General features: G+C 41.7%; 1 protein-coding gene across 5 annotated transcripts; it reads left to right on the top strand.

Annotated features, from left to right (window-relative positions):
* Nucleotides 1-26,997, top strand: Tmpo (thymopoietin). 5 transcript variants are annotated; one of them, XM_052753105.1, is made up of 9 exons: nt 1-316; nt 7,777-7,903; nt 9,686-9,844; nt 15,121-15,218; nt 21,109-21,228; nt 21,326-21,421; nt 21,815-21,925; nt 22,736-22,824; nt 24,845-26,997. In XM_052753105.1, exons 1-9 carry the CDS (start codon nt 14-16, stop codon nt 25,128-25,130), a joined length of 1,389 nt encoding a protein of 462 aa, XP_052609065.1. In that variant the 5' UTR covers nt 1-13; the 3' UTR covers nt 25,131-26,997. The 5 variants fall into 5 exon arrangements, with proteins under 5 accessions (XP_052609065.1, XP_052609066.1, XP_052609067.1 ...); XM_052753106.1 differs by lacking the exon at nt 21,109-21,228; XM_052753107.1 differs by lacking the exons at nt 21,109-21,228; nt 21,326-21,421.
* The last annotated feature ends 582 nt before the right edge of the window (nt 26,998-27,579 follow it).

The raw sequence follows: 27,579 nt of genomic DNA, 5'->3' as shown, positions 1-27,579 counted from the left end.
GCCGAGCCCGAAGATGCCGGAGTTCCTGGAGGACCCTTCGGTCCTGACCAAAGACAAGTTGAAGAGCGAGTTGGTCGCCAACAACGTGACGCTCCCGGCCGGCGAGCAGCGCAAGGACGTGTACGTGCAGCTCTACCTGCAGCACCTCACGGCGCGCAACCGGCCGCCGCCGCCGCCGTCGTCGTCGTCGTCGCCGCTCGCCGCGGGCGCCAACAGCAAGGGGCCGCCCGACTTCTCCAGCGACGAGGAGCGCGAGCCCACCCCGGTGCTCGGCTCCGGGGCCTCCTCGGGCCGCGGCCGAGCCGCCGTCGGCAGGGTAAGGCTCGCACCACCCCACCCCACCCCCGCCCGCCCGCTCGCTCGCCCGCTCGGGGCCACGGAGGCGGGCGTTTGGCGGTGGCCCGCGGGCGCGTGCTCGCCCTCCCGGCCTGGGGTCCCACCCCGGTGCCCGCGGTGCCGTGATCGCCAGGCCGCTGGCCCGGGAAGGGAGGGAGGGAGGGAGGGCACGGAGAGGGGAAGGATGATCGGTGCGAGCCGCCGCGCCTCGGCTACTTGGCTGCTCGGCCCGGGGCCCAGCGCCGCAGGTCGGGAGCCGGTGTAGACGCGGCCTCCTTTTGCAAAAAGCCGCCTCCCCGCAGGCTTGGCCTCTTGCACCCTGGCTGAAGTTGGAGCATTTTCCCGCTTTCGGGCCCGAGTGAGTCGCAACAGAGTGTCAAGAGCGCTCCCTGGAGGGCAGTTCGAGACATCGTCATTTCTGGCCGATTTTTTTTTGAACTGAAGACATTCCCGCCTTTTTTTTTTTTTTTTTTTTTAAATGTTGTGTACCTCCGGAGGGCTTCTTGGAACCGTTGGTTTCCTCGTGCGTGTTCCTCGTGTGCGGTCCACGGGCCCCGCTTCTCGTGGGTTAAGCTTTACTGCAGGTGGCATGCTTCACACCGCGTTTGCAAAAGTAGCTCCTAGTTAGTAAGAGTTGGAGTTGTTTACCGTTTTCAAGATTTTGCTTGAGGGAGGAAGGATTCCGAAGCAGAAAAAAAAAAGTTTATGACATGCTGATGTATCAGTATTACAGTTTGAAGCCTCAGACCCTTAAAATCTAAGAGGGGTTCCTTCAGATGTTTACTGGTTTTTTTTGTTTGTTTTTGTTGCTGTTCTTTGGGTACATTTTAAATAGTATTTTGTTGGTTTATACTTAGTTACCGGAACTCAAGTCATAAAGAGTAATTAAGACTCGTGACTGGTGTAACTTAAAGTCTTTGAAAGACCCAGTGAATGTTTTGATTGGAGTTGTTGCTACTGTTATAGCCGGAAAAAAAAAATCGCGGCTTGCTTCTCTTGGTGCTGGGAATTGAACCCCCAGCCTAGTACAGCGTAGCATGGGCTAGCGCGGAACCACACCTCGGGCCAGTTGCTTCTTTGAAAGTTTTACGGTGTTTTGTTTAATCTTAGTGTTTTGTTTTGTTTTTGATGTCTTTCGCTGATTGCCCAAATGAGAGAAGGATTCGTCATAGGCACGTGTGGATTTAGATGAGAAAGCTTCACCGAGCTTCTTTTCCCCCGATGTCTTATGTCGCGCACATGGTGCTGTCTAGTAAGCACTGGCCGGATGATCGGGTGGAGAGGTAGATGGGATCTCCATCGTGGCGATCCTTAGCTACTTGCTCTGGTTTAAAAACCAATAAATACATAAATATTGACCAGCCGCACCTATTATCTTACTGTCTTTGGTGTCTCCCTATTTGTGGTTTTTTTTGGGGGCAAACATACCACTTTATTACATTTTTTAATTAAAATAATGGATTTAATCTGGAATTTTTACTTACATGTGTATCAAGTTCTTTCCGGGTTTTCTCCCATTGACTCCCCGCCCCATTCTGCCCTCCCAGTAGTCCCTTTACCCCTTTCTACTTTACTGTCGTGCTTTTTAAAATAATATCGAGAGTCTGCATATGAGAGAAAATATGCGATATTTGTCTTTGGAAGGGAAGCTGAGATAGGGTCTCATGTAACCCTGACTGGTCTTGAGTTCACTGTAGTCAAGGATGACTTTGCCTCTGACTCCCAGGTACTGAGATTATGAGGGTACACCATACCTGAGTGGCTAGTTTCACATAACATAATCTCCAGTGTCATCCATTATGTTTATGACATGATTTTGTTCTTTATAGACAAATAAAACTTCTTTGTGGCCTCGCCCAATGCATGCCTTTAATCTCAGCACTCGGGAGGCAGAGCCAGGCGGATCTCTGAGTTCGAGGACAGCCTGGTCTACAGAGTGAGTTCCATGACAGGCACCAAAAGCTACACAGAGAAACTCTGTCTCGAAAAACCAAAAAACAACCCCCCCCCCTCCCGCCGCCGCCGCCGCCGCCGCGCCACCACCACCGTATGCGAGTGCGCGCAGTGATTTCATTTGGTGGCTTTTCCATGCTTTTTTGTGGGTTTAAAGCCAATTTAAGGAGGGTTGGGAAATGACCTGCCATGCACAGTCTGATCTCCAGCACCCACGTAAAGAGCTGAGTGCAGCAGTAACATGTGTCTTTAAAAAAACAACCGTGGAAGGCACACCCACACACTTTAAGTAGATTTTACTAGCAGCACGGCTCAAGTCAAACTCCAGCCTTTAGGATGCCGAGACGGGATCACAAGAAGTTTTGAGTCGGGGTGGGCTGCACTGATGAGACCCTGTCTCTAAACAAGAGAATTGCTTTTTAGGGGTGTTTTTGTTTTGTTTTTAAGTTTCTCGTGACAAGGTTTCTCTGTAGCCCCGACTGCCCTGAGCTTGGCTCTGTAGACCAGGCTGGCCTTGAACTCACAGAGATGAGCCTGCTTCTGCCTCCTGAGTGCTGGGACTAAAGGCTTGAGCCACCACACCCAGCTGAAGTGCACCCCTTTATCTGTTTGCTTGTTTTGGTTTTTTTATGGATATTAATGATTTTATTTTGTAGAAGAGAAAAAAAACAGGCTCAGGTCAGTCACCAATTTAGGGCAAGATGTGGAAGCCAGAAGGTCTCCTCAGCAGCTTTAGAAAGACTCATCGGTCTAGTAATCCCACTTTGGTGTTTTCCCATAAGAGTTGACCACACTCTTTTCTTTTTCTTTCTTTCTTTCTTTCTTTTCTTTCTTTCTTTCTTTCTTTCTTTCTTTCTTTCTTTCTTTCTTTCTTTCTCTCTCTCTCTCTCTCTCTTTCTTTCTCTCTCTCTCTCTTTTCTTTCTTTCTCTCTCTCTTTCTTTCTTTCTTTCTCTCTCTCTTTCTTTCTTTCTTTCTTTCTTTCTTTCTTTCTTTCTCTCTCTCTCTTTCTTTCTCTCTTTCTCTCTTTCTCTCTTTCTTTCTTTCTTTCTTTCTTTCTTCTCTCTTCTTTCTTTCTCTCTTTCTCTCTCTTTCTTTCTTTCTTTCTCTCTTTCTTTCTCTCTTTCTTCCTTCCTTCCTTCCTTCCTTCCTTCCTTCCTTCCTTCCTTCCTTCCTTCCTTCCTTCCTTCCTTCCTTCCTTTTCTTTTCTTTTTTGGTTTTTGGAGACAGCGTTTCTCTGTGTAACAGTCCTGGCTGTCCTGGAACTTAATTTGTAGACCAGACTGGCCTCGAACTCACAGAGATCTGCCTGGCTCTGCCTCCAGAGTGCTGGGATTAAAGGCATGTGCCACCGCCCTGCTCCTTTTTTAATTGTATGTGAGTGAATGTTTGGCTTGCATTTATGTATGCCCATCATGTGTATGTGTTCACTCATTCCCCAAGGGGACCAGAAGAGGGCATCAGACCTTCTGGAGCTGGAGTTAGATGTGGTTGTGAGCCTCCCTGTGTGTGTTGGGAATCAAACTTGGATCCTCTGGACAGCAGCCAGTGCTAGTGACCCCTGAGCCATCTCTCCTGCCCCTTCTCCATCAGCTCTTTTAAAAGGTAGCACCCCCCCCCCCCAAAAAAAAAAAGAAAAAAGAAACAGGCATAGTACAGGCACCTTTAATCCCAGCACTCAGGGCCAGTGAGTTTCAGGACAGCCAGGGCTACACAGAGAAACCCTGACTCAACCTCCCCCCCAAAAAAGGAGGTAGCATTTGAACTATCTTGGTACGTACTTAGTAAGAAAACAAAACAAAAAAAAATATTTTCCATTTCAAATGGCCACATGGTTAGGCAGGTATTCTGTTAAATCATCCAAGTGTTTGTCCAAGTGTATAAAGCCATAAAGCTTCTGGCTGTATGTAAAAAAATTAAATCCCAGTTCATCTGGTGGAGGCAGGAGGATCAGGAGTTCAAAGTCATCTACATAATGGGCTTGAAGCTTTCATGGGTTACATACTTTTTATTGTTATTTTTTAAAAGCTGTTTTATTTCCTCATCCCAGCTCAGCTCCTCTTTCCAGAAGGATCCTACCCTTTTTTGAGCACCTACAATAGAGTTGTGCTGAACCTCGAGTGGAGGGACAGTTTAGAATGCTCTAGGTGCTGTGTTGAGCCCTTATCACTTGGGGGTGAGGGGGAGGCAGAATACCTTCTGTGTTCTGTGGGTCTCATAATGATAGGTCTGTATTCTCCACCTGCAACATTTAAATTTTTTTAGGTGTGTAGCCTTGATTGGAGTCTATCAACTACCCAAAATTAATATTGACCATCAGTTGATGTTGTATTGTTTTAAATACATAAATAAAATGAGTTTTTATTTCAGAATCTTAAGTTACCACTTTTAAGTCTTGTAGAATATTTATGATTGTTTGTATAAAGTTATTCTCATGGTTTTCCTGCTGTGATCTCCTAAGTGCTAGATTGCAGGCATGTGCTGCTATGCCCAGTCTTTTTATATATATATTAAAGGATAAATTGTTTCTTATCACCACCATAGTATTTTACCTTGGGTGCATATGATGGGAGGGTGTGTGGTGTTGTGTTTTTGGTGTGTGTGTGTGTTTTGTTTTTAGGGTTTTAATTATCTGTCTGGATATCAGTATTTTTAGGTGTTACAATTATCTAGATAGTGGGCACAAGAGTAAACATTTATGGAGTTGGCAATCTGCCTTTTTGTCTGAGCGTGCAGAGCATGCAGGTTGAGCTGTTAGGGATGCAGTGGAGCTTAGAGACCTTCTTGAGTGAACCTGTCCAGGGAGACTGTTTTGTGCTAGGGGTTGAATCCAGAACTTCATGCACACTTAATTCATTTATTGAATTTATATAGCCCAGGCTGGCATCAAACTTGGGGTCCTCTTCTCAGACTTCGTGTGCTGGGAGTTCAGACCCACCATGTCTGGAGTGACAATGAAACCTGTGATTGGTTGTTTCACCCCCCCACACACACACACATACACACCCCACACCCCGTTTTTGTTTTGAGGCAGGGTTTCCTGTAGCTCAGACTAGACCTGAACTCTTGTATAGGACAGGAGGGTGACCTTGAACTCTCGGTGCTCTGCACCACCTGGCCTTTTCATGTAAAACGTAGAAATCTAGTAATCACTTAACTAGGTTGGAAATTGATTAATTAGGTTTCATAAGTGTGTGCCTTGTGTTCAGTAGCTTATACTATATATGGTTTCTGATTGCTTTCTTTAATGTCAGGGTAATGTAGTGCAAAGTTATTGTGATAATAGTTTCCAGAAAAGGGTGTATGTGAAAGAATTATATGATGTCCATGTAAACACACTGAAGATTTAATAGATTAGCCTTGGGTCTCAGTTTCCTTACTTTATAATATGGAGATATTAATGTGTCTGTCCCACGGGATTTTTAGGATTCTTTTTTGTTTCTTTGAGACAGTGTTTTTAGATGTAACCCTGGCTGTCCTGAAACTCTTAAGTAGATCAGGTTGGCCTCCCAACTCAAAGATCTGCCTGCTGCCAGGTGTCGGTGGTGGCGCACGCCTTTAATCCCAGCACTCAGGAGGCAGAGGCATGTGGATCTCTTTTAATTCAAGGATGGCCAGGGCTACACAGAGAAACCCTGTCTCTAAAAAACCAAACACAAACATCTGCCTACCTCTGCTGGGATTAAATGTGTATGCCACCTTGCCTGGCTAAATGTTTAGAGTTCCTTAAGTTAGTGCAAATATAATACACTTAAAATTCAACTGGATACATAATGATGTTCAGTGGAATATTTTATAATAGTAACTGGATATACTGGTTCGTGCATCTAGACCTAGAACTCAGAGGCAGAAGGATTGCTGGGAGTTCAAGGTCACCCTGGGTTACAGCACTTGAGCACTGGCCGCTCTTCCAGAGGAACTGGGTTGCTTCTCTGCACTGACTTGGTGGCTGAAATCTGTAACTCCTTGCTCCAGGGATCTGATGCCCTCTTGTGGCCTCCGCAGGTGCTGCATGCACACGGTATGTGCACAGTGCATGCTGGCAGAGCAATCGTTCACATAACTTTTTTTTTTAAAGAAAGGGTGCTACCTATATACTTAATGTTAGGAGAATTCCACACAGTTACTACTTCCTTCTTAATTGAATCTGCGGCTTTGTTAATTATGTGTACAAATTATCCACCTCCCAAGTTTTGTTCTTCCTAAATGTAATATTTATTAGGTGACATTTACTTTCCTGGAACTTTTCTCCCAAGGCAGATTAAATTTTAAAATCAAGCGGCCTGTTGATGGTTCACTTTATGAGAGCATATTGCCCACTCAAAAAATTTCTTTGTTCACTTGAAGTTTTTTCATTATGGAAGTGTGAATTGGTTTCCTGCTTCTAAAAGCCTACATTATTCCCTTTTTCTTTTTCTTTATTTTATTTTATTTTCTTCTTTTTGAGGGCAGACTGGAACCCAGGGCATACTAGGCAAACATTCCACTGTGGAGCTATGTTCACAGCCCCATCATTTCTAATAAGAGATTTCTTTAATGACTTAATTTTTCCTCATCAAATTGCACTTTGATTTATTTGATTTATGGGTTAAGCTTTTTGTTGTTTTGTTTTGTTTTTCGAGACAGGGTGTTTCTCTGTTGTTTTTGGTGCCTGTCCTGGAACTCACTGTAGACCAGGCTGGCCTCGAACTCACAGAGATCCTCCTGCCTCTGCCTCCCGAGTGCTGGAATTAAAGGTGTGTGCCACCACTGCCCAGCCTAAGCTGTTTCTGTGTTTTAATCTTTTATTCTATGTGTATGGGTGTTATGCCTACATGTATGTCTGTGTACCACTTGTCCAGTGCCCTAGGAAGCCACTCACATCCCCTGACACTAGAGTTAGAGAATGTTGTGAGCTACCAATTGAGTGCTGGGAATTAAAGTACTCTTAACTGCTGAGTCATTCAGTGGCCCCCTTTGTCTCTTTTGATGCTTGGGGTAAAAATGTGATACTATTCTTGCCTTTTTTTTCTCATGTTCTCTTACATATTATACCCAGATTACTCAAACTACACACTGAAAATGGTAGCCTAATATGAAGAATCAGATTGGGTCAGCATGGTACCATGGTTGTAATTCCAAGACTCCCAAGAATATGTAAGGTTCATATTAGATGTGTTGACCAATGTTAATTTATTTTACTTTGTTTTTATTTCCTTTTGGACACTTGATTGTGTCAAAGGACACACTATTACTATCTCCTCGGTTAGGCAGGGCCTTGACATTGAGCCATACCCTCACCTCCAGCAGCAGTGTTTAGCATCTAAGTTACTTGTATATCAGGCTTGTACAGTCTAACTACAATTGAACTTAGAAAAGCCTTCCAATAATGGTTCTTATTTTAGCCAAATTGCTGTGGCTAATGTAACAAGTCACCTGTTGATAGCGTAGAGAATGTCGTGTAAATGAATACTTTTCATGTAGAGAAGGTAATTGTACTTTGTTTACAGAAAGCCACAAAGAAAACTGATAAGCCCAGACTAGAAGATAAAGATGACCTAGATGTGACAGAGCTCTCTAATGAAGAACTTCTGGATCAGCTTGTGAGATACGGGGTGAATCCTGGTCCCATTGTGGGTAAGTTGATAAGTCTCAAATGTCTGTTCTAAGAAGCAAGAGCCCAGAGCATTTTTTACTCTCAGTAATTGTTAGAATTTGGGTCTTCGGGGGCTGTCAGTATTTATATAACCAATCAACACTTTAGTTTCATTAACTCTAAATGAGGAAGATAAAATGAGAGTTTCCGTAGATGATGATATGTAAAATTACGTATTGCTGATGTTGTCCTAGTCAGTGGTCATTTTGAGCTAATCTGTAAGCCTTGGATCTTATCTGACAGTTGAAGAAAATCTGGTCAAATCCTCTCAATGAGCAGAGTGCAGATTACTTAGTTCCTAACTAACAAGTTCCATTTCCTAACTAGCATTCAAGTCCTTTTTTTTAACTCTGTCTTGATAACCCTGAAGGACAAATGAAACAGAAGACACGCAGAACTAAGGGCTCTAGATTCCTCCTGTGCCTTTCTGGATGGCAGGAGTTTTGCCAGATTAGTTACGATTTTCTTACAGGGTTTAGGTAGTAACCCTAAGATGAGAAAAACTAACACGCAGCGTCAGGGCTGTGTAAAATTTTGAAGGCTGGGGGGAGATTGGGTGGGTTTTGTTATAGCTATAGTGGAAACAATGCTTTGGTTTTGTCTTTTGTTTGTTTGAGCCTGGGTCTCACTATGTAGCCTACCTAGCTTTGCCACTCAAGGGCTGGATTTAAAAGTATGTATGCACTTCATAGGTTATTCTCAGACAAACCTGTGGCTGTAATTACCAATAGACATTTGATATCTTTTGTAAAATTCTGAGAAACACTGAAATGTATATTACATGAAAATACACTAAATTACATGTTAATGTACCAGTTATTTGTCTTAAGACTACTTATATAATAAATAGGTGTTATTTGTGAACAATAAACTAGTTGTCATATCATCTTCCAGAAATTAAGGAAAGATGCATACCTAATGTAAGTAGAAAATTAAAGACATTCAAGTATGATTTATAGAATTTAACCCATGGTTCACTGACTATTTATAGGCATATTGATCTCTTAATGTTGTGAAGTATAGTCAGTTTTTTGTTGAGGGTTCCCATCTGTTTATAAGAAAGCTCTTTGGGGAGCTGCAGAGATGGTTCAGCATTTAAGAACACAGCTGCTCTTACAGCAGATCTTTGATTCCCAGCGCCCAAGTGCCTAACAACTATCGGTAATGGTATACAACACCCTCTTCTGGCCTACACAGGCACCAGGGACATGACGCACAGATAGACATGCCAACAAAACACCCACTCACATAAATAATAAAACCTTTTTAAGAAAATTGTAATCTTGTGCAGACAGTGGTGGTGCACACCTTTAATCCCAGCACTCAGGAGGCAGAGGAAGGCGGATCTCTGTGAGTTCCAGGACAGCCAGGGCTACACAGAGAAACTCTGTCTCAGAAAAACGGATTATGATCTTGCATTAACATCTCAGAGGAACAGCCGTTTCAGAAAAGAGTTCATTATGTATTATATTTAATCACTTTAGAAACGGAAAGCATGTTGCTTAAAAACTGGTTTCCTGTAGGGGCTGGAAAGATGGTCCCAGTTTGAAGAGTCCACTGCCCTTGTCAGGACCTGAGTCTTGTCCAGAACCCACACTGGGTGGCTCACAATGGCCTGTGACTCCCGCTCCAGGGGGATCTGGCTCCTCTGGTCTCCAGGCATCTGCACTGCACACACACATAATAGTTTTTTGTTGTTTGTTTTCAATCTTGTAAAAAGACAGTTTCATGTCAATACTAGTGGAACTTCTGCCTTGTCCCAGGGACAACCAGGAAGCTGTATGAGAAAAAGCTGTTGAAGCTGAGGGAACAGGGAACAGAATCACGGTCATCTACGCCCCTGCCAACAGTCTCTTCTTCAGCAGAGAACACAAGACAGAATGGAAGTAACGACTCCGACAGATACAGTGACAACGACGAAGGTAGGGTTAAATGCTCTCATCACATCTGAGGGTTTTCCCGACTCGGTGTTGACCGTGAAGAAGGGAAAATTTAAAACAGTATGGACAAGATAGATGTCTAAATAGCCACTTAACTTTTGCTGCAAATGGAACCTTTCTCAAAATTTTTCTTTCCCCATTATCACATCTCCAGAAGAAATCATTAATTTGATATCTAATCTTTCCAGTTTTTATATGTAATGGTCAGTTTGATAAATGCTGCTTTGTTTTTTAAAAAATCTAGATAAATGATAATACTGAGTCTTTTATGTGCTATTTTGTTCCTTGTTATATTTTTTGGATCATATTTCATGTTTGTGTTTATTCCTTATAATAAATATATAGTGTTATATGACGTTTTCTTCTCTATTGATAGGCATGCAAGTTATTTAAAAGATTTTGCTTCCATAATTGGATTTCATGGCAGTTTTGACCATGAGTTTAAATATTTTTTAGAACAGGAAGTACATTCCTTTTTAAATTAGAGTAAATGCAGAATTTGGTACTTGGAGTTTTAACTCATAATTTGCTGATTCTGTAAATATTTAATTTGACCGTGCCTTCCAAGGCACTGTGTCCCAGATTGGTTTTCTGGGAGTGTGAAGTACAGGGTCCTTTTCTTCAACAACACTGTTTTAGCAAGGAGGCACAGAATAAGACCAGCCCAAACCAGTCATGCTTAAACTTCCTGCCTCTTTTGCCTCTACAGGGAAGAAGAAAGAACACAAGAAAGTGAAGTCCACTAGGGATTTTGTTCCTTTTTCTGAACTTGCATCTGCTCCCTCTGGTGGATTTTTTCAGGGTATTTCTTTTCCTGAAATCTCCACCCGCCCTCCTCTGGGCAGGACGGAAGTGCAGGCAGCTAAGAGAGTCCACACTTCTAAGGGAGACCCCCCCAGGGAGCCTCTTACTGACACAGTCTTGCCTGGGAAGGGACAGGTGCAGAGGTTGGCCGCTGGACGGAATATATCTGTTCCTTCCGAGTCTAGCTATGATAGATGTGTAGAGAAAAGTTCTTCATCATCTGCTCAGCGTGAACTCGCTGCCAGGCTGGCCTCTGCTGCAGCGTCTCCCTCACTGATGAGAGAGACCACTACTACTTACTGTAAAGACGTAGTAGAAAATATCTGCCGTGGAGGGAAAGGTAGAGCTCGGCCATCCAGTGCTGAGGGGCCTGGTGTTTCAGATCAGTCTGTGATCTCTAGTGAAAGAGAGGTGCTGCAGGAGTCAGAGAGGTCCCAGGTCATCTCTCCACCACTTGCTCGTGCGATCAGAGACTATGTTAATTCTCTGTTAGTCCAGGGTGGGGTCAGCAGTGTGCCTGGGATCTCTAATTCTGTACCCACACTGGATATAGAAAACATATGCAAGAGACTTAGCCAGTCTAATCGGCAAGAGTCTGAATCCCTGTCTTCTCCCCGCAAAGTCCTCAGACTCAGTGAGACGCCCGGAAAGGAAGGGGATTCAGGTTCACGTGTGGCATTTCAGAATACGCCTGCATCTGAACACATGTCTTCTTTTGTCAAGAGTGTTGTCTCTCATTCCCTTACAACCTTAGGAATAGAAGTGTCTCAGCAAGCACAGCAGAATAAAATAGATGCCTCCGAACCGTCTTTTCCTCTACATGAATCGATTTTAAACGTGATCGAAGAGGAGTGGCAGCAGATTGATAGGCAGCTGCCTTCACTGGCATGCAAATATCCAGTTTCTTCCAGCGAGGCAACACGGATATTATCGGTTCCAGCAGTAGATGATGAAATCCTGGGGCTTGTTCCTGAAACCACCCCACGCACCGCAGCAGTTCAGGCGTCCTCCACTGAGTCTTGTGATAAACATTTGGACTTAGCTCTCTGTAGATCTTATGAAGCTGCAGCATCAGCATTGCAGATTGCAGCCCACACTGCCTTTGTAGCTAAGTCTCTGCAAGCCGACATAAGTCAGGCTGCACAGATCATTAGTTCAGATCCTAGTCATGCACACCAAGCCCTTGAGATTCTGAGCAGGACCTATGATGCAGCTTCGTATCTTTGTGATGCTGCGTTTGATGACGTGAGGGTGTCTGCCCATATCATGGGTTCTTCTACTATGGGTCGGCGTTATCTGTGGTTGAAGGACTGTAAGATTACCCCAGCTTCTAAGAATAAACTGACTGTTGCTCCCTTTAAGGGTGGAACACTCTTCGGAGGAGAAGTACACAAAGTTATTAAAAAGCGTGGAAATAAACAGTAATGTAGTTAAAAACAAAGGGACTTATTCTTGATTGTAGAATTTATGAACATTTCTAGGAATTCTAGCAGCTTCTATGCCAGAATTTTCTTTTGAGGCCTTTTTAATCTCCTAATAGCACTAATTTCAAGGTGTTAAGCTTCCACTCATCAATTATAGTATAATTACACACAGAGAAGCCTAGTACAGTTTAAGTTTAGTTCACATGTTTGTCTCACATAAGTTTATAGCTTCCTGTTTTACATAACACTTTTACACAAGTCTTAAATTGTTTTCTTTCTAATAAAAAATTTTACAGCTCTTAGATTTAAAAAGAATTCCAGCAACTAAAGTATCAGTAGAATCATCATTTTTTGTTTTGTTTTGTTTTTCGAGATAGGGTTTCTCCGTGTAGATCAGGTTGCCCTTGAACCCACAGAGATCTGCCTGCCTCCACCTTATGAGTGCTGGGGTTAAAGGCGTGCACCCCCACCGCCTAGCGGCCTCCCTCTTTTTATCAGTGCCATTCGCATACTTCTTTATGCCTCGATCAGGGTTAAACATTGTTAACCACTTAAATCATCGTTTTTGTTTTTTCCCTTCTCACAGGAATTTAGTTTGAAAAGTCTAGTGTGCAGGAAGGCCAAGTCTCAGAGCAGTGACATAGGCACACAGCCCTTGTGATTTCAGTCTGCTCTGCTGCTGCTGCTTATTTTCATTACACAAATCTTTGGCTAGGAGGCCTTTTGTCCACTCATGACATTGCAGGTCATCTCCAGGCGACCTTTGCACTTATTCTTTTTGTCACTCTTGGCTAAGTAGCCACACGTTCTAAAATTTGTCAGCATTCTTGTTCATGTTTTTGTCTCCAACAGACTTTATGGTAACTCTAGATCAGTGTAACTCTAAGTGCCAGTCCACACACGTGCTGATTCAGACACTCTGCAAGAATAGAAGGGAAAGGGGCTGCATCTCAGTGCTAAGGAACATGTGCTTACCATGCACGTGGCCCTGAGTTCAGTTCACCACCACCCAAAAAAATTTCATGAAAGAATTTAAACCTAGAGAGATACTTTGTAAGAGAATGAGAAGAGGTACACCGCATGCCTGTATGTATGTACACACACATCACATATGCGCTCACTTCAGTGAAAAAAGCAGTGTACAGTTATATGTTCTGATAGAGGAGGCAGCCAAGTCATACGAGCATGTAGACCACACTGAGGAACACAGCTGTGGATAAGTATAGATGTTCTGATACAGTTGATGTTCACTCAACATGACTTTCGTTAGATGAAAAAGACACTGGGAAGACAGGGCTTTTTTTACTTACATGTATGTAAAGGCATGTTGTATGTCCTGAGTAGTTAAATTTCAGATCTGAATGCTAAAAGCAAATTTGAATTATTTTCTAAAAACCTTAAGAAATTTTACTCTACCCCAATGTCTGTGTCTGTATGAAGCAATGTATTGCCTTGTTTTCATGTGTATGGTTGTAAGGTAAGGTAGCGTGGTTGTAGAGACATGGAAAATGGTCTTAAGCATAACCAAATACAGTCCATTGAGTGTACATGTCTACTACCTGTTCTCAGACTGCACATGCCATCTCTGCAGCTTTGTTACTTGTCTTCTCAAATGTACATGTATCCATGTACCTGTTAAGTGCTGTGTGGTTTCTTAAAGCGATGTATCCCTGTAGAATGCTTCTACAAATTCAATAAAGTTGTTAAATTTGAACAGTTTGTGTGGTCTCCAGAAGCATGTTTTATGTGTGTTTTCTTCTTGGAGTTTCAACTAGTTGAATATTTGTGGATGAACATACCTTTTCCATTTCATCATTGAAACATTCCAACAGTATAATTGAAAATATTCTGGTGATCAAATGTCCTTTCCACTATTTAAGGACCATATATTTAATTGGACGTTAAATTTGAACAAGGACTTGATTTGTAACCAGATGACTTATTTGTCTAATCAGTTTCCGCTTTGCTGGAAGAGTGGATTTTATAATACTGAGCAGTGTACCAGTACTGATAGATTCATAGATCTAGTGACGGTTGGCCTTGGAGTTGGTTGCTTGGTCTAATTGACCTGTCTGAACTAGTTGGTTCAATCACTGTCTTGGGAGAGGGATGGCAGGTGTATTTGGACTAAGAAGATTAGACAGGAGGCTCAGCAAGGCACAGAGTTATCTTGATCACTTTGAAGCATGGCTCCATTGAGCTTGTATAAAATTAAACTTTAAGACCGGATTCTATTGTTTGCTAAGAAAGCACAATTTTGGAACTAAAAGTTCCAGCATTAATTGGCCTGCTTTATTATAAATGACCATAAAAGTAAAAAAGTGAGGTTTTTGTTCTGTTTTGAGGCAGCTTCACCTTGTAGCACAGGCTAGTCTTGAACTCTAGATCTTCTGTGTAGGTTTTCAAATTATGGTAAAAACCAAGACTACAAGAATTAGAATACTTGGCTCTTTATTAAACTGTGTTATTGGGTTAATGACTATGATATAAGAAACTTCATTTTATTTGTTTATTTGGTGCTAAGGATTGAACCCTGCACCCCCTAATCAAATGATTGGTGCTGCACAATCTTGTTTTTAAAATTTGCCCTTTCCACATGCGACATTTTAATTTACTAGCTAACCTTTGCTGTAGAGCAGTAATCAATTGCCTAGACAAAAGAATACCTCCACATTTGCATTGGTTTTTAGTGAAAAGCCTCCACCGGAACAGTTGGAATTCTTCTGTGTTTAAGGTTATTCTAGGGGTGGGAAAATGGACAAGAGTAAATAGGAAGGAGTAATCAGATGAAACGGGGAAGGGATAAGAATGGACTAAGATTATAAAATTCGAGGTTCGGGCTGTTTTGTTTTTTGTAAGAAGGTTTGTTTGTTTGATGAATTTTACTAAGCAGTTTTGCTCCACCGACATATTACGATAAACAGATTGTCATGTGTACTAATGTGCCTAAAACCAGGGTTCCAAAGTGATATGAGTAAAACATAACTCAAGTGTTTCAGTAGATAATGCTTTCTCCAATGTTATTTCCAGACTCTAAAATAGAGCTCAAGCTTGAGAAGAGAGAGCCACTAAAGGGCAGAGCAAAGACCCCAGTAACACTCAAGCAAAGAAGAATTGAGCATAATCAGGTATCTGAAGTTTCATGATCACCCTACGCCGGTGTAAGTCACCTGAGCAGCACTCCCCTGTCTTGTGTTGTGACCGTTGATAAATAGTTGGCATGCACACTTACTCCTCCAGCTTACTCGTCTACTTAGTCTCATTGTTAAATGGTATGGAAAATAGATACACTGGATTTGTCAGCGTTCATACCCTGTGGTGTCTATCCCGTGCTGAGCAGTCTGGTGTTGGTCATCCTGCCCATTGTTCATTTGGATGCAGCGGATTAGAACCTGGGATCTCAGGTGTGCTAGGCCAGTGATTCTACCATCATGCTTCCTTTGGAAAGAATTGTTTTAGAAGATAGAAATATGCAAAACTACACAGAGAAACTCTGTCTCGAAAAACAAAGCAGCAACAACAACAAAAAGAAGATAGAAATAAATGTACTTTGGATACAGCTTCTTTGGAACTTGGGAAAACAGTTTTATATATTTGTCATTGTGTCTAGATTTTTGATTTACCTTGTTTCCTCACTTGTAGCTTTTTCCTACACTATGAAGCTAGTGTGGTTTTAAAACTATATTATTTAAGATAAAGATTTACAATCTGGGGATGGGGTGAGAACAAGATACAGTTTCCAAAAGGAAAACTACAGGAAATTGGGGAGAAAATAAGTATAAGGCATCAATAAATATATTACTTTACAGAGGAGCATTACGGGCTCTGATTTAGGGTTGGTACCCAAGGTTCTTTTCCTCATCCTTACTCTTCAGCTAGACACCATGTTACTTTGTTATTCATCTGTCTTTTCCACGTTCTGTCTGCCTCGTTTCTGTGGTGTTTTTGAGACAGCATGTCACTATATATCCCAGGCTGGCCTGCAGCTTGTCGACCTTTCTGCTTCCTGAGAGATGGGATTACAGGTGTGCACTGCCATGTCCTGCTTCCTTTCTTTTGTGGGGTTGAGGTGGAGAGGCAGGGCCCAGGGTACCCCTGCCTGACCCTCCTGCCTGTACCTCCCAAATGCTAGGTACAGGAGTGTACCACCATTCCTGACCAAACGTGCTTTACTGGGTAATTCAGTTGAGGAATCTGAACAGTATACTAATTCCCACTACAGCCATTTTCTCCTCCCTCCATGTGGCGACCATAATTGATCATGACAGTGTTTCCCACATTCTAGAGGTGGTAGGTTGTTTTCATTTTTTTTCTTGATATCCTGTATAATCTGGTATACTGGAGACTAGACCTGTGTGTGACAGTATCGTAGACCTTTTTTTAGTCACAGTAGAAGTGTTGGATGTCTGCTAGAGTGGTCTTTCAGTCTCTAGTAGTTGGACTAAGGCTACTATAGCAATTTAAGCACAAGTGTGTAGCTGGTGACTACTGTATTGGACAGCATAGACCCAAGGGTTGATCCGGGTTTGGATTCAGTTTCTTTGACAAGAATATTTCATGAATGATGTTGTAGCTCTCCTTTTGATCATTTCAGGAAACAGCATGAATTTGCTTTAAATACACTAAAATTAATTAACAAGTTCAGATGTTGAAAGGTTGACTCATCTGATATAAAGCTTTGTCTGGCCTTTTTTTTTTTTTTAAAGATTTATTTATTTATTTATTTATTTATTTATTTATTATGTATACTGCAGGCCAGAAGAGGGCACCAGATCTCATTACAGATGGCTGTGAGCCACCATGTGGTTGCTGGGAATTGAACTCAGGACCTTTGGAAAAGCAGTCAGTGCTCTTAATCTCTGAGCCATCTCTCCAGCCCCTGTCTGGACTTTTCACTTAAAGGTTTTAACAGCTGTGGATGGTATTGCCTAAATCCATGATTTTATTTGAAGTTACAAAATGATGACTTTTCTCTTTGTCTTATTATTTGATATCTGTAAGTAATTAATTGTTTTATAAAAAAAAACTTTCTTTGCTGGGTTCCTTAGTTGCCTTGAAGTAAGATCATACAAGAAAACCAGAAAAATACCTTTATTTGCCAGTTTTTGGTTTTTCGAGACAGGGTTTCTCTGTGTAGTTTTGGTGCCTGACCTGGATCTCACTCTGTAGACCAGGCTGGCCTTGAAATGTGAGTTCTACAATTAAAGGTGTGCACAGCCGCACTGGATGATAAATTTTTGGTTTTTCAAGACAGGGTTTCTCTGTGTAGTTTTGTGCCTTTCCTGGAGACCAATTTTGCGCTTTGGAGACCAGGCTGGCCTCGAACTCACAGAGATCCTCTTGCCTCTGCCTCCCGAGTGCTGGTATAAAAGGCGTGCGTTATCACTGCCCGGCTGATAAAGGTTTTATGCTGTGATTTTTGTATTCATGATTGGTTGTAATCCAGTCATAACCCCCATCACACCCAGAGCCTGCTGCATGCTGTCCAAGCGTTTTACAGAGGCTCCTTTACCAGCCGGGTAAATAGGGTCTGAAGTCTCATTCCCTTATTTCCTCCATCCCTAAGGAGAATCTGAGCACGTGATGGCATTTCAGGTTTACAGATAGATGTTATAAACTTGGTTCTGACATGTGTCTATGCTGAGTATCTTGGCTCTTTTAATTACACTTTTCTTAATTTAAATATCATGTTTTACATGTTTCAAAATAATACTAAGGTTGCTAAATGCAATCCAGTGCATTTTCATTAAGATACCTCACTAGGATACAAAGTAAAGTACTGTGTTTAAAATCTTGTGAATGGACACTTCCTTTTTAGTGTGTCTTCTATAGGAAGTACTCGACATAGATTATTTATATTTGCTCCTTTCCCTTTACAGCACTCTTACCCTCCTTCCATCTGCCCTAGAGTCCACTCCAAATCAAAACAGATGTTTCCTTCCCGTCTCCTGTGCAGCCTCCTCCTGCATACTGAGATTTGTGGGTATGCGGTAATTGACTCAGCTGCCCTGTCCTTTAGTGAGTGTGTGAGAAGTTGTGCTCACATGCTGGTTATGCCACGACAAGCAGCCATTCGCAGGGAGCGCCTGGTCTTTGTCACTTGGTCTGGGGGAAATGCGGAAGTGAAAGTATTCTGTAGCTTTTGCAGGGTGTCACCAAACGTCTTTACCTCAGCAATACTGAGAGTACTGTTCTCTATTGGAGTAATACAAGTCAGTATGAATGGTCATGTTGATCATGCTTTACCCGAGTGTGGGTAGTGAACACATGGGGGTAGTATAGCTTCTTTAGTCTCATTCGTATTTACATGTTCTCCCTCCTTTCTCTCCCGCTGTCCTGAGAATCAGATCCAGGAACTCTTACATATTAGGTACCTATACCCCTTTGCTGATACTTTGAGAGAGTCTTACTTTGTAGCCCACACGAGCCTCCATCTCCTCATCCCACTCTGTCAACATCTTGTGGTTTATAAGTGTACCATCATGCCAGACTTGGGTATATCTTACTGTAATGTAATTTAGTACAGATTTTTTTTCTTTTTTTTTTAAATTTATTATATATACAGTGTAATGTCTGCATGTGTCCTTGTAGACCAGAAGAGGGCACCAGATCTCATTACAGATGGTTGTGAGTCACCATGTGGTTGCTGGGAATTGAACTCAAGACCTCAGGAAGAGTAGCCAGTGTTCTTAACTGCTGAGCCATCTCTCCAGCCCTAGTACAGATTTTTTTGTGTGTAGTCTTTTGTTTGTTTTGGTTTTAGTGTGAGTAAGGGCTTTTGTTTGTTTGCTTTTTGGTTTTTCGAGACAGGGTTTCTCTGTGTAGCTTTGGAGCCTGTCCTGGAAAACACTTTTGTGGACCAGGCTGACCTGCTTCTGCCTCCTGAGTGCTGGGGCTAAAGGCTTGAGCCACCCCACCCAGCTGAAGTGCACCCCTTTATCTGTTTTTCTCCAACTCGTTCTTTATGGTTTTTCGAGACAGGGTTTCTCTGTGTAACTTTGGAGCCTGTCCTGGATCTCGCTCTGTAGACCAGGCTGGCCTTGAACTCACAGAGATCCGCCTGGCTCTGCCTCCCGAGTGCTGGGATTAAAGGCATGCGCCACCACTGCCCAGCCAGAGATGGGGTTTTTTGGGGGGGGTTGTTTTGTTTTGTTTTTTTGTTGGGATGTGTAACCTTTACGAGCACAGCTCCTGTATTCTCACATGCCTCAGCTACTTGGTATCTTCTGACTCATTCCTCACTTGGTAGCTTAATCAGAATTCAGTGAGAAAAGATTGGTTTCTTTCATGTGTCCCCATGATAAATCAGGACTTCTGGGGAACATCTTGCTGACGATCAGTGGGACTGTGGTTCTTATTTGGCTCAAAGCATAGAGCACTCACCTTATGTACATACTAGTAAGAAAATCCTCTGTGTAATTGATTGGTGTATCTTTCTAAATTCTGCCATTAAATGATCGTTTTATTACTTATATTCTCAAAGTCAGTTGCTATGAGTGGCGATGTATTCTTATAGTTGCAGCACCACTAGGTGGGTGAGCGTAGGAGAATCACGACCTTGAGGCCAGGTCTGAGATGACAGGTGTGTCACCAGGATTGAGATGCACAGGCTGGTGGTGTAGCCTCTATTTACATACTTGGGAATTTGACTATTAATAGGAATTCATTACGTTTTATTTGTATGGTTTGTCTTTGACATTAACTTTACGTTCAACAGAGATTTCCTCACTAATAGCAGGTTAAGGAACCCTGAGGTTCAGATTGTGAGTCAATAATTTTACGTTGCTGATGTTGGAGAGATGACTGAATGATGGTTAAGAGCTTTTGCAGAGGACCTGAGTTGGGTTCTCAGACTCATGTCATGGTTCACAGCCGCTTGTAACTCCTGCCCCAGGGATCCAACACCCTCTGTGGTCTGTGATATGTATGTGTACATGAGACACACACACACACACACACACACACACACACACACACACAACACACATAATTAAACGTTTTTTTGTTTTTTTTTTTTGCTGGGCATTGGTGGTTTGTACCTTTAATCCCAGCACTCAGGAGGCAGAGGCAGGTGGATCTCTGTGAGTTCGAGTTCAGTCTGGTATCTGTAGAGAGAGTTCCAGGACAGCCAGGGCTGTTAAACAGGGAAGCCCTGTCTCAAAGGAAAAAAACAGCTCTTCTAATATCAATCCAAATAAAGATAAACATGAATTGGATTAGGAGACTAATTATAGGGTTTGGGTGGTGGTGCTTATAGTAAATCAGGGTGATTATCACAGGCTACGAGTAAAAAGTAGCTCTTTAGATTTACTAGTTACTAACTGAGACATAAAGCTGCCATTGATGTTCATAAACTATTATTGGATTTGAGCTAGCCTGTAAGAACTGCTAAGGATTTCTTCCGTGGTGCTAGTGACTGAACATGGCATTGCATGTACTAAGCAAGCCATGTCCTCAGCCCTACGTTACTTTTTTTTAAATTGGTCTCATTATGTACCCTAGGCTGTCCTAGAACTTGTGACAATTCCCTTGCTTCTGCCTCCCTGAAGCTAGGACTACAAGTGTGCCACTATGCTCAGCCACTAAAGTACTTTTACAATGAGGGGGGTCCATTTTATCTGCCCAGAGAGAGAGACCTGGAGCTGGAAGGTGACACTGTCTGCTTTCTGTAGGGAGTGAGAACACAATTGCAGTTTGACAGTGACTGTTAGGGGCCTTGCAGCCTAATTATTTCCCGGGGGTGGGGGGTAGGGGGCAGAACTTACAGGTACTTAGGAAATTTTGAGTTTGGAAAGTGGATTGTAACAAATGACACACGTATGAATCATGATTAGTCTGCTTTGCTTTCTGATGATTACAAGGCAGCAAAGTCCGTGTGCCCTTAGAACTATTTCAAGGGCATAGCATTGTTTGTAACTGCTGGCATTGGGAGAGTTGTTGGTGTCTCGGTGTGCTGAAATGGTCATTATTAAGGTGTTTGCGGTAGAATCTGACTTTTAACGTGTCGTACTTGACTAGAGCTATTCTCAAGCTGGAGTGACTGAGACTGAGTGGACAAGCGGATCGTCAAAAGGCGGAGCTCTACAGGCGTTAACTAGGGAGCCCACAAGAGGGCCGAGGAGAACTCCAAGGAAAAGGGTGATGAAGGCTTAGTGCTTAGAAGTGGGTTGTCAGAGCGGTAGGGGTTTAGTGATTATTTACATTTATTGTTTTTGTTCTGTTTTCAAACTAACAGGTGGAAACTTCACAACATTTTCGTATAGATGGTCCAGTAATTTCAGAGAGTACTCCCATAGCTGAAACTATAAAGGCTTCAAGCAACGAATCCTTAGTAAATATGTTTCATAAATTATCTAAGTGCTGTTCTTTGTATTACCCCTTAGATGGAATTTGGGAGGGTGAATTTTGGCAAATCACAAATTTATATTGCATTTTGAACTAATTTACTCCAAGTTTCTGGATTTTAGAATCCAGAATGTAACCATTTTACAAGTAAATTTAATTCATTCCACAAGAATCCTAAATACTATGAAAATACTTTTTACTAAATATTTGAAGAATTACAAGAAGGTCACGTATGAAGCACTGAATGTGTTTCTAGATCTTGTTACCTAAATGTTTATTAGGGGAAAGTCAAATATTGTGGAAGTGGAATATCTTTTCATTTTAAGTGTCTTTGCTATGTTTGGATAATTCTGAGTCTGAATAATTTGAATCTTGGCAGGTTGTCAATAGGTTGACTGGAAATTTCAAGCATGCATCTTCTATTCTGCCAATCCCTGAATTCTCAGACATACCCAGAAGAACACCAAAGAAACCATTGACGAGAGCTGAAGTAAATGGATACAATTTAGCCCACTACTTCATTCATCTTTCAGACTTGTTTTTTTAAGTGGGAGGGGACAGGATTTTCCTGGGAGGTTTATGTGTGTTGGTGTGTATATGTATGCATATATGGTATGAAGACAATTTTAGTTTTGAAAATGGAAATTAATATAGCATGACCTACTAATAATACCATGCTCTTGCTGCTGTGTGGCTCTTCAGTTCCTGATTGCAGGGGAGTTTGGGTGCTGCTTGTAACATGCTCTTTTTGTCATGGATCCAAGTTTAAAATGCTACTTGGGCTGTGGGGAAACTGCACTTTCGTTAAAAAGTCAAGCAATAAGACTTTCAAGTAACTGTGGTAACTCCTGTATAACTGATCTTTAAAATGCTAGCTGCATGGCTCATAATTTTAATCTTTGGCAAAGGAAATGAAATTTCTTTCGATTTGAATGGCTTGATTGACTTAACAAGATAGAGGTCTACATTAATTAGGCATCTTCTATATTTAATCCTTTATCACAGAATTTCTAACAGGAAGAAACAGTTCTCTCTTAATACAAGACAAGGAAATTCCGTAGGGAATTTACAGTTTTGTTGCAGGGTATTCTCCCCTTGAATGTGTGTCGTTTCCCTCCAATAACTACCTTAGATACTGTTCAGTGATGACATTTGAAGAGTCTTGGAGGCTTGTGAATACCTAGATGATAACAAAGCCAGGCTAGATGAGAGGGTGTCCCAAAATGTTTGTCTAAATGTTTTAATTCCTGCATATGTATACTGAATTCTAACTTGTGGCTGTTTGTTTGTTTCTTCCTAGGTGGGAGAGAAAACAGAGGAAAGACGAGTGGAAAGGGATATTCTCAAGGAAATGTTCCCCTATGAAGCATCTACTCCAACAGGAATCAGGTACTTGGATGGATTAAATGGAAAATGGATATATTCTAGGGAACTTTCAGTTCTTCATCACAACATTGTTGTAGCTTTGTTCTCAGAATCAAGTGGTTCTTTTGTGAACACATTACTTCCTCTCAGCTGCTGTGGTTCACCTCCATGGAAATTGAATCATTCAAAATCTATTTTATCAAGCCGGAGTATTACATGTAACTCTTTTAAGGAGAAAATGGAAACAGGGTTTGACAGAGCTTAGGATCAAATTCAGGGCCTCATACGTGTTTGGCGAGCTCCATGCCACTAAATTATGCATGAACACACCCCTTTGTTTATTTTTAATTTTACTTATTTTGTGTGCTCGTGTTTACTTGTGGAAGCCAGAGGTAGACACTGGATGTCCAGTGACTTCTGTTGCTCCCCACTTACTGTTTTGAGGCAGGGTCTCTCATTGACTGCAGCTTGTTGATATGGCCAGAATGGTTACTCCACTGGGCCATTTCTGAACCCTTCTTCCTTACATTTTGAGACAGGGTCACTCACTAACTCTGAAGCTTACCAGTTCAGCTAGATTGACTGGCCAAATAGCCCCGGAATCCTATCTTCTGCCTTCCCAGAGGGTAGCTCTTGGAGTTGGTTCTCCTACTTCACCCTGGGTTGTGAGGATCAAACTCAGAACCTCAAGCTTACTGGAAAAGCAGTGAATGGTTTTTCACGGGCTGAGTCAGTTGACTAGAGTATCCGAGTGTGTTCATGGGAATTGATTCAACTTGGGTCCTCAGGTTAAACAGCAAGCACCTTGTCAACCAAGCCACTGCCCTGGTTTTGTGTAGCCCAGGCTGGCATTGAACTCACTGTGTAGCTGAGGATAACCTTGAACCCTTGATCCTCATGCTTTCGCCTAAGTGCTGAGTTTGCAGGTGTGTGTGCTGCAGGCGGGTTTTGTTTTTGTGTGGGCAAGTCCAAGCTTCATCACTCTTGTAAGGTCAGGGTTGGTTTCTCCTCCCGGTGGGCTGTCAGTCATTAGGCTTGAAGATTCACAGCCAAAGCGAGCGTCTTTCTTTTCCTTTTAAATAACCTTTAAGACGGTTAGAGAGTATTTATCCATGTTTTCGATATTATGTTATTCTTTTTTTTTTTTTTTAAAGATTTATTTATTTATTATGTATACAGTGTTCTGTCTGCACATATCCCTGCAGGCCAGAAGAGGGCGCCAGATCTCATTACAGATGGTTGTGAGCCACCATGTGGTTGCTGGGAATTGAACTCAGGACCTTTGGAAGAGCAAGCAGTGCTCTTAACCTCTGAGCCATCTCTCCAGCCCCTCGATATTATGTTATAATAAATGATGTAGCTAACTTTTTTTTTGGAGGGTTTTTTGAAGCAGGTTTTCTGTGAAGCCTTGGCTGTCCCGGAACTCACTCTGTAGACCAGGCTGGACTCATACTCAGATGCTGCCTGTCTCTGCCTCCCGAGTGCTGGGATTAAAGGTTTTTGCCACCACACCTGGCTAAAGGTAGCTGAAGAAATGGCTGTGGGTGCTGGGACCCAAACTCTTGGCTTTTTGGTTGTGCCTAGCCCTGCAGCTCATTTTTATTATTTTTTAAAGATTTATTTATTTATTATGTATACTGCATGTATGCCTGCAGGCCAGAAGAGGGCACCAGATCTCATTACAGATGGTTGTGAGCCACCATGTGGTTGCTGGGAATTGAACTCATGACCTCTGGAAGAACAGTCAGTGCTCTTAACCTCTGAGCCATCTCTCCAGCCTGCCTGCAGCTCATTTTTAAGATGAAAATGTAGTTGGGCTTTGACTCCATAATAAAATGCCCACCTACCATGCGAGGCCCTGGCTCACCTCCCAGCACCACCACAGAAAGAAAAATGTAACAAATGGGCTCTCTGCTTTTTTTTTTAATGTGTCAGTTTGCTGCTGCTGCTGCTGCTGCTTTATACAGTGTGCTTAGAAATAAAAGTTGTGCTAGTTTGTTGTTGGTCTGAGGGATAATCTTGTGAAATTCTCTCACTCTAACAGCGCTAGCTGCCGCAGACCAATCAAAGGGGCTGCAGGCCGGCCGCTGGAGCTCAGTGACTTCCGGATGGAAGAGTCGTCATTCTCATCCAAGTATGTCCCCAAGTATGCCCCCTTGGCAGATGTCAAGTCGGAAAAGACGAAGAAGGGACGCTCCATTCCCATGTGGATAAAAATGTTGCTGTTGGTTGTTGTAGTAGTGTTTTTGTTTTTGGTCTATCAAGCTATGGAAACCAACCAAGGAAATCCCTTCTCTAATTTTCTTCAAGATGCTAAAATATCCAACTGAAGAAGGCACTTCGGCACATTCACCTTGATCTCCTGTTTTTAATAACTAGAAAAACATTTGTGTCCACTGTGGACTGAAGAACTGCATTGTGATTTCACCTCAGTAAAGTTAGTGTGCATTGAAAACAAGACGCATACATGGACCTCATTTCAATATTTTGGACTTTGGAGATCACACTGTGCCATATGAATAATTTTTTTAGCTCTGGAACTTTTTTGTAGGCTTTATTTTTTTAATGTGGACATCTTATTTCACTTTTGGGGAAAATGCATTGTTTTGTGTATTTGGAAAAAAAGGCAAAACATGGTGATGTAATGTGAAGCTACACATTAAATACTTGGAATTCTTACAGAAAAGATTTATGACTTATTCTCTACTGAGTAAAAATGTTACAAATGTGAATGAAGTTCAGTAAGAGAGGGTCAGGCATTTGTGCTTCCTGTAATGCCGTGGTATGTTGTTCATGGAAGGTACAGCAGTAAGCTCTTCTGGAACCTCTGCTATGATGGTATTGCTGGTGCAGCCTATCATGCTACTTCCGGAAATACTTCTCATATCATATCATGAAAGTCCTACTTCATTAAAACCATTTCAGTACACTTGGTTTTCCACAGGGATCTCTTAGGGCAACACAGATACCTGTTTCAGGCTACTGTTAGCTAGCTATGAGACTGTCATTGGAACCTGTACTTGTTATTTACAGCAAAGCATAGATCTTGTCAATCCAGCTTATTATCATAATATTCTTTAGGTAAATAAGTGTGCGGGGGTGTTTGTTTAGACATTAGAAACTAAACACTGGTCCTCTGTTTCATTTGGATTCATTGTTTCAATGTCTTCTATTACCAAAAATTTTTTTTTGCCAGGGATTTTTTTGTTTTGGGTTGAGGAAGGGTGTTTATGGGGTTTTTGTTTGTCTTAACTGTATAATTCCTGATGTAATTTGATTTAAAAGTATAACATTTGCTTTTAAATCACATACGCAGTAGCGAATGCTTAATTTGTAATTTCAAATAAGGTGGGCATTATGATTTTATGTACTCTTGAAATGATTAACAATATTCTTATGGTTGTCTTATTTTTTTAGCTGAAATTTACCTCATGTATGGCTTAGATAAAGTTGCAGTAGATCTAAATTTTAGTAGAATCAAGTAAAACAAAAATTTTAAACTTAGTCTTTTAAGTTGCAATTTTACAGTCATTGACCGTAAAGCACACTAAAAATGTAAATTATTTTTAATAACATCCAAAATGTAAAGATAATTTTAATTTTTAAAAAGGAAGAAGCTGAAAAAGTATTTAGACCAGCACACAATTTTCTATTATTGTATTTAGCTTTTAGATATTTCGTAGACATTTTAAGCAAACTTTTGCCGTTAAGACCAGAACGTGTAGGTCTGGTCTTTCAGGGCATGTGAGAAACTGACTTGTATCTGAAGTGCTTGCCTCTCTGAGTAAAAGTGTCTCTTTTGAGATGAGCCACAGGGGGGCCATGTTTTACTCCACTTTTCCACTCTTAACATAATAGCCATCTGTTCCTTTGTTCTCAGACATTGTTTCTCATGTTTTCAGTCTTTTGTTTATAACTAAAAATTATGAGAAGCCCCATTTAATGTTTAAAAATGTGGGGAGATAAATCAGACTTAACATATGTAATGTCAGTCAAATAGGAAAAGTGTGGTCCAATATAGCAAAAGTAGGACCCAGTAAAACATGCCCTTTTTTTTTTGAATGTGTACTTGGTCTTTTGTCTGTGTCTGTTTTATTCCACTAGAGTCAATGTGTCCTTGATGTAAATGCAAAGCATTTATTAATTCCTAGCTGTAGACTTTACAATATAATTCAATAATAAAGTAATTAACCTCTAGTTTTGTTGTTGTAATAAATGATTTTCAGATAGCTTAAATTTTAAGATTTCTATATAGCATCTCCTGTGGTATTTATAGATTACGCTTTAGTTCTCATTTGAATCTCTCCCTGCTTTCTAATTACTGTAGTAGTTGGGTCTTTATTTGTTCCAAGGTGTAAGCGCTGTGTAGTCATTAGAGAATGGCATTTGGAATCTCCCAAAGCTCCTCTTTCTGTAATGCAGTGACTTCTCCAGTCTGTCCTTCCCGGCCTGCCTCCATGTTTACTGTCTCCACCACCTCTTTTTTTTTTTTTTCCTTGAGACAGGAACTTACTATGTAGCCCTGGCTGGCTTCAAACTCACAGACCTGCCTCCTAAGCGCCCATTAAAGGAATGCACAATCACACCTGGCTTGTGTCTACTGTCTTAAGTTTTCACGTAGAACACTCAGGATTGTTGGTCTTGCTTGAGTCTGAACCTCATGACTGGAGTTCATCACAGCCTGTGTTTGTGAGATGGAGGTTGCTGTTTCTGTCCTTGTCGTTTGTGTGTCCCTCTGCGGTGACTATTTAAGTTTGTGAATCTCAGTGTATTCTTTGT

Source organism: Peromyscus californicus, unplaced genomic scaffold (genome assembly GCF_007827085.1).
Source record: "Peromyscus californicus insignis strain IS unplaced genomic scaffold, ASM782708v3 Scaffold_24__1_contigs__length_46423439, whole genome shotgun sequence".
NCBI classification, from domain to species: Eukaryota; Metazoa; Chordata; class Mammalia; order Rodentia; family Cricetidae; genus Peromyscus; species Peromyscus californicus.
The sequence above is the reverse complement of the archived record's forward strand: the minus strand, read 5'-3'. Positions and strand labels throughout refer to the sequence as shown.